Below are 6,146 nucleotides of genomic sequence, written 5' to 3'. Positions count from 1 at the left end.
GGAGGAGGGTGGGGGTCCCCTTTGGGTGGTCCCGAGTCTGTGGATTTGGGGAGAAAACTCACTGGAAGTGGTGCCAGAGCTGGAAGAGGCGTTTTCGGCACCGTTGGGTGGTTGAACGCCGGGAACTGGTGGGAAGGGACCCACTGGTGGCCAGAAGGGAAACATTCCTGGTGGGAAGGGAGGGAGGATTCCCTGGGGAACTGTGGAGGGAGAAGAGGGTGATGAGACTCCAAAACTCCTCAAATTCCCTTCGCTGGAACATCCTGGGTCTTTTCCAGCTTGTTTGTTCCTCCGGTGCCACGGTCACCGAGTCCAAGGGTTGGCGACACCCTGTGCCACCCCGGAGAGGGACACTGGGGTACAAATGGGACTCACAATTGGGGGGCTGGGGAACTTGGGGGGTCTGGGGTGGTGGTGGGGCTTGTTCTGGGGGTTCTGGAGGTGGCTGTGCTGGCAGGGAAGCCCGGAGAATGTCCATGCGGCAGGTGGGACACGTCTGCTGGCGCTGGAACCACGACCTCAGGCAGCTGGAAAGGAGGTGGAGACCATCACCACCCAGAGAAGCCCACCCCAAACATCTCCCACCACCACCACCACCATTCCCATGGGGAACACCAGAAAGACAAAAAAAGGCCAAAACTGAGGACCCACCTGGTGTGGAAGATGTGGTTGCAAGGCAGGCGCTTGGCGCCCGTCACCATCTCCTCGCGGCAGATGATGCAGACGTTGTCCATGGCCTGGAGCTCCTCAGGGGTGGCATCGGGGTAGCTGTGGGGTGGAAGGCTTGGGTGGAGACTTCCCAAGGGAAAACCACCCTTCCCACCATTTTAGAGGGGTTGGGACACAGGGAAAGGGGACTTCTGGGTCCTCCCCACCACCCCCAACCCAACCTCCTTGCCGTTATCCACCGGGTTTTTGACGGCGCCGAAGGGATTCGGGCAAGGAGAGGTTGAGGTCACCACCCCATGGTCATTCCCGTGAGGAAAAAGGTGGAATTGCCCTCAAAGAGGGGCTATTTTTTTACCCCCCCCAAGGTGGATCCCACCTCAAGTGGCCACCCAGGTGGTGGGAAGGGCGTGGGGCAGGTGACTCACAGGGTGTTCATGTTGCGGATGGCGCGGCGCGACATGATGGCGTCGGTCACCGCCTTCTTGAACTGCCTGGAAGGAAAACCAAGGGGAGGGTGGGATCAAAGCCCAGAGGTTGGAGCTGGGGATGGAGCCCAAGACCACTCACCTCATGGCCAAGTACATGGGGCGGATGGCAAAGAGGGGGAAGGTGTGGACTTTGATCATGATGGTCATGAAGGCCATGTAGAGGAGGACTTTGATGAAGCCTGAGGGAAAGAAGAGCAGCAGGGGCTTGTTCTTGGGCAACCAGAGGGGGGTTGAGGTGGGATGGGACTTCCCAGGTCATCTGGGTCCCGTGTTCTTGGGCAATCAGAGGGGGGTTGAGGTGGGATGGGACTTCCCAGGTCATCTGGGTCCCGTGTTCTTGGGCAATTAGAGGGGGGGTTGAGGTGGGATGGGACCTCCCAGGTCACCTGGGTCCCGTGTTCTTGGGCAACCAGAGGGGGGTTGAGGTGGGATGGGACTTCCCAGGTCATCTGGGTCCCGTGTTCTTGGGCAACCAGAGGGGTTTGAGGCGGGATGGGACCTCCCAGGTCATCTGATCCATCCATCTGCTCAGCTGGGTCACCAAGAGCTGCTTGTCCAAGACCATGACCCAAGAGCTTTTGAGTGTTTCCAAGGATGGAAACACACAGCACCTCTCTGAGCAACCAATCCCAGCTCCCTCAGCCTCTCCAGTCCCTTTGCTGGACTTTGTCCAGTATGTCCCAGTCTCTCTGGGACTGGAGAGCCCAGAAGTGGACTTGGGTCTCCAGGTGTGGCCTCAGGTCTCCAGGTGTGGCCTCACCACCCCGATCATCTCACTGCACCTGCTGCCAACCCTCCCAGGACACCACTGCCCTTCGCTGTTGGCTCGTGCTCAACCTGGTGTCCACCAGAACCCCCAGATGACCTCGTAGACTCATGCCAGGAGCCACTGGACTTGGCCCATCCCTTTGTTGAACCTCGTGAAGACCCCCAAGACCCCCAACATGGGGTGGGATGGGAAGAAAAACAAGGAGGGGGACACACACCAGAGGAGAACGTACCCGTGAAGAGCTCAGTGTAGAGCATGTAGACGGCTTTGCTGTCCCAGGGGTTCTCATTCTGCAGGTCAATGGTGTGCAGGACATACTTGATGAAGATGGTGAGCACCATGGTCATCAGGATGGCATACTGTGGGGAAGGAGAGGGTGGTTGGGAAAGAGAACCTGGGCCAGGAGCTGGTGGTCCATCCCGGGGATGAACCAGGAGGTCTGTCTCATCTCCTGGGCCTGCCTCAGTTTCCCAATCCTGCTCTTCTCTAAAGTCTGGTCTCAGCTTTGGTCCAGGAGACTTATGGACCTTCTCCCTGTGGGGACAACCTGCCTGGGGTGTCACTTCTCAGAGGGGGACAGAAAGGGACACCTGGACGGGGTTAAAGAAACATCCAACCCTTGGAGAATGATTCATATTTTCACTACCTGGCCCGAAATAGTAACAACAACTTTCAAGTTCAAGAACCTTCTGAGGCTTTAGGATCCTTCCAAAAGATGGTGATGGAGTCATGGAATGGTTTGGGTGGGAAGGGACTTAAAGATCATCTAGATCCAACCCCCTTCATGGTGGCATCTCCATTCTTGGAGACACTCAAAAGCTCTTGGGTGGTCATGGTCTTGGACAAGCAGCTCTTGGTGACCCAGCTGAGCAGATGGATGGATCAGATGACCTGGGAGGTCCCATCCCACCTCAACCCCCCTCTGGTTGCCCAAGAACACGGGACCCAGGTGACCTGGGAGGTCCCACCCCCCCTTGAAGATCATCTAGTGGATCATCCAGGTGGGCTTTAAGGTCCCTCCCAACCAAAACTGCTCCATGATCTGAAGACCCCACAGTAATTAACATCCATTAACAGGCTTTTACTTTGATATTTAAGGGATTTTGCTACTAAAGACAAACCCTATTTAACTTAAATCTTACTTTAAATAATTATTTAGTATCCATCTTAAATTGATCTTATTCTATCTCCATCTCCTCTGCTCTCCTGCCCCACTGGGGACAGCTTCTGTCCCCAAGGAGAAGTCACCTCCTGGCCCCAAGGAGAAGAGACAGCTCTGGCTCCAAGGTGAAGCCACCCCTGTCCCCAAGAAGCCACCACCTGTCCCCAAGAAGCCACCATCCATCCTCAAGGAGAAGCCACCCCTGGCCCCAAGGAGAAGCCACCCCCTGTCCCCAGGAAGCCACCCCCTGTCCCCAGGAAGCCACCATCCATCCCCAAGGAGAAGCCACCCCTGTCCCCAAGGAGAAGCCACCCCCTGTCCCCAAGGAGAAGCCACCACCTGTCTCCAAGAAGCCACCATCCATCCCCAAGGAGAAGCCACCCCCTGGCCCCAAGGAGAAGCCACCACCAACCTCAAAGCCAAAGACCAGCTGGACAGAGGCCCCCCGGGTCAGGATGCTGTGGTAGGCATGGCTGACAAAGAGGAAATCCAGGATTCCCAGCAGGAACATCAGGGCTGTGGGATGGAGAAGGAATCGGGATGAGGAGATAACGAGGGATGGAGATAACGAGCCTGGAGGTGGAGGTGGGGGGGGGGGACACCCCCCAAAACTACAGCTCTGAGGGACAGAGCCTGAAATGGAACCTGCAGGATGGGGACCCTCAAGAAGCAGTGGGCCTGGGGGGAGGTAAGGGGTTCTGTGCTAATTAAGTGCTCAATTAACACATCCCAATAATGAGACTGTCTCATTTGAAGCTCCCTCTGCTTCAAACCACATCTTAAATCCTCACACCTCCCCCCAGATTCCTCCAAAAGGTGGTTTTTCTACTCCTCAACCCCCTTCTCTGGAAGCAGGGAGGTATTTTGCCAGGAATCCAGTTGAATTTTCCCACCTGGAGCTCAGGAAACCCACCCCCCAGGAACTCCCTCCCACTTCCTCTGCAGCCTAATTAACCCTCCCCTCGTTAACGAGGCCACCCTGATAAGGTTTATCAAGGGCCACGCTCCGTTGCCTCAGGTTCTTCCCCCACCACATGCAAACCTGTTGCCAAAATTATCTCTCCTGCCCAGCTGCTGCCTTCAAAAAATACATATAAATCTACATTTTAACCACATGAACATTTAAAAGATGTTAATTATTAGGAACATAAAAAAAACCCTGAGAAAATCAAGCCACTCACAGACAATCCTGAAGTGGAAGAGCCAGGAGATGTTGGGGCTTCGTTCCATCTGCCCAAGGGAAATGGAGGAAAACAAGCTGAGGTTTTGCCCCCCCAGAAAAGGATTTGGGGGCTTTTCTTGGCCCCCACCCCCCCAAAACCCACTCACAAAGTCCACCCTGTCTTCAGCCAACCAGTGGAAGCACTTGAGGTAGAGGAGGAGGGTGAAGAGGGCGACGAAGCGGGGGCTGAAGTCGTCCCTGAAGACGGTGAAGGCCAAGCAGGTCTCGGTCACCGCGTACCATGACCTCTCCACTAGGTGCTGGGGACAAAAAGGATGGGGAGGGGGCTTCATCCTGGCCTTGGGACCCCCAGGGGGGACACCAAATGGCACCCAAGGACTCTCGGGGTTCAGGAGTTGCCCATCAAGTGGCACCAAAGGGCTGTTTGGCGTTCAAAATTCCCCACCGAACGCCACCAAAGGTTGAAAACTGCCCCATAAAATGGCACCCGAGGGTGCTTGGGGGTCTAAATCCTTCCTAAATGACACCAAACTTTTCTTGGGGTTCAAAATCTACCTCTGAAATGACACTAAAGGCCTCCTGGGGTTCAAAATCTACCCATATATGGCACCAAAGGCCTCCTGGGGTTCAAAATGTACCCATATATGGCAGCAAAGGCCTCCTGGGGGTCAAAATCCGTCCTAAAATGGCACCAAACGTCTCTTGAGGTTCAAAATCTATCCCTGAAATGGCACCAAATGTGTCTTAGGGTTCAAAATCTATCCCCAAAACAGAAAAAGGCTCTTGGGATTCAAAATCTACCCATAAATGGCACCAAAGGCCTCCTGGGGTTCAAAATCCATCCTAAAATGGCACCAAACTTCTCTTGGGGTTCAAAATCTATCCCCAAAAGGACACCAAAGGCCTCGTGGGGGTCAAAATCCCCCCCAGATGGCCCCAAAGACCTTCTGGATTTTAAAATTCCCCCCCCCTAAATGGCACTAAAGGCCTCTCAGGGTCCAAGATTCCCCCCCAAAACTTTTTGCTATTCACATATTCCCACAGGTTTTTCCCCTCCTCCAGCCCCACCCCTACCCCACTCACCTCCATCTCTGCTGCCTTCAGCTTCCCAAAAAACACTTTGCCCATAAATTTCCCCAGGAGAAACACCAGGACAAAGGCCTGGATGTAGAGAACCTGTGGGAAAAGGAGGAAGTGGTGGGAAAAAAACCCAATCAATCAGCCTGGAAAAGGAACCACGACACAACCCAAAGTGGGTCCCAGGGGACAGCGACAAGGTCCCGGGCTCAGGTCTAACCCCATTTTGGGGGGGCCTGAGGGGGGTGGCAGTGCTCTCCCCATCCCCACCTGTGTACCCTAGCTCTGGGACCCCCCACCCTTCCCCCCCTGGTGTTTTTGGTAAGCACCATTCAACAGAAAATGCCCCATTTTGGTCACCGAAAGCAGAAGTTGAAGCGCGGGTGACGACTCCCCCCTCCCCCCTCTTTGCATCAGGTTGGGGCTGGGTTGGGGTTAATTAGCCACTGCTAATTAATGAAGCGGGTACTCACGGCCATGCTGGGGCTGGATTTGGTGAGATAAACCACGGTGGGGTAGAACTGGTGCTTCAGGTAATAGGCATGAGCCACCACGGCCGTGGTCAGGGCCAGGCTCCCTGCCATCACCACCGCCATGTAGAGCATCTCCCCACCTGGGCCTGCAGGTCAAAACCACCCCCCAAAAAAGGGGGTTTTTCACTCAAAACCTCTCCCCGTGCATCTTCAGGACACGGTCATACCCCTTTTTGGGAGTGATTTCAGGAAAAGAAGAGCCTAAAACTAATGATGCTCCCAGGGAGCTGGATGGTTTTTGACCTGTTAACGATTCCCGCACGTT

General features: G+C 55.0%; 1 protein-coding gene across 1 annotated transcript in view; it reads right to left on the bottom strand.

Moving 5' to 3' along the window:
- The window catches only part of SYVN1 (synovial apoptosis inhibitor 1, synoviolin), a gene marked incomplete at its 3' end in the record, with an annotated part of 6,332 nt that extends 379 nt beyond the window's left edge, over window positions 1-5,953 (bottom strand). The window contains exons 1-11 of the mRNA XM_010007790.1: window positions 5,822-5,953; window positions 5,355-5,447; window positions 4,418-4,570; window positions 4,270-4,318; window positions 3,501-3,604; window positions 2,159-2,285; window positions 1,237-1,336; window positions 1,095-1,160; window positions 652-768; window positions 376-527; window positions 63-200 (exon numbers count right to left, since the gene is read on the bottom strand). Coding sequence (XP_010006092.1) covers window positions 63-200; window positions 376-527; window positions 652-768; window positions 1,095-1,160; window positions 1,237-1,336; window positions 2,159-2,285; window positions 3,501-3,604; window positions 4,270-4,318; window positions 4,418-4,570; window positions 5,355-5,447; window positions 5,822-5,953 — 1,231 coding nt within the window. The remainder of the gene's footprint in view (window positions 1-62; window positions 201-375; window positions 528-651; window positions 769-1,094; window positions 1,161-1,236; window positions 1,337-2,158; window positions 2,286-3,500; window positions 3,605-4,269; window positions 4,319-4,417; window positions 4,571-5,354; window positions 5,448-5,821) is intronic.
- Window positions 5,954-6,146: the final 193 nt, after the last annotated feature.

This window comes from Chaetura pelagica, unplaced genomic scaffold, assembly GCF_000747805.2.
Source record: "Chaetura pelagica isolate M959 unplaced genomic scaffold, ChaPel_1.0 scaffold882, whole genome shotgun sequence".
Lineage (NCBI taxonomy): Eukaryota > Metazoa > Chordata > Aves > Apodiformes > Apodidae > Chaetura > Chaetura pelagica.
The sequence above is the reverse complement of the archived record's forward strand: the minus strand, read 5'-3'. Positions and strand labels throughout refer to the sequence as shown.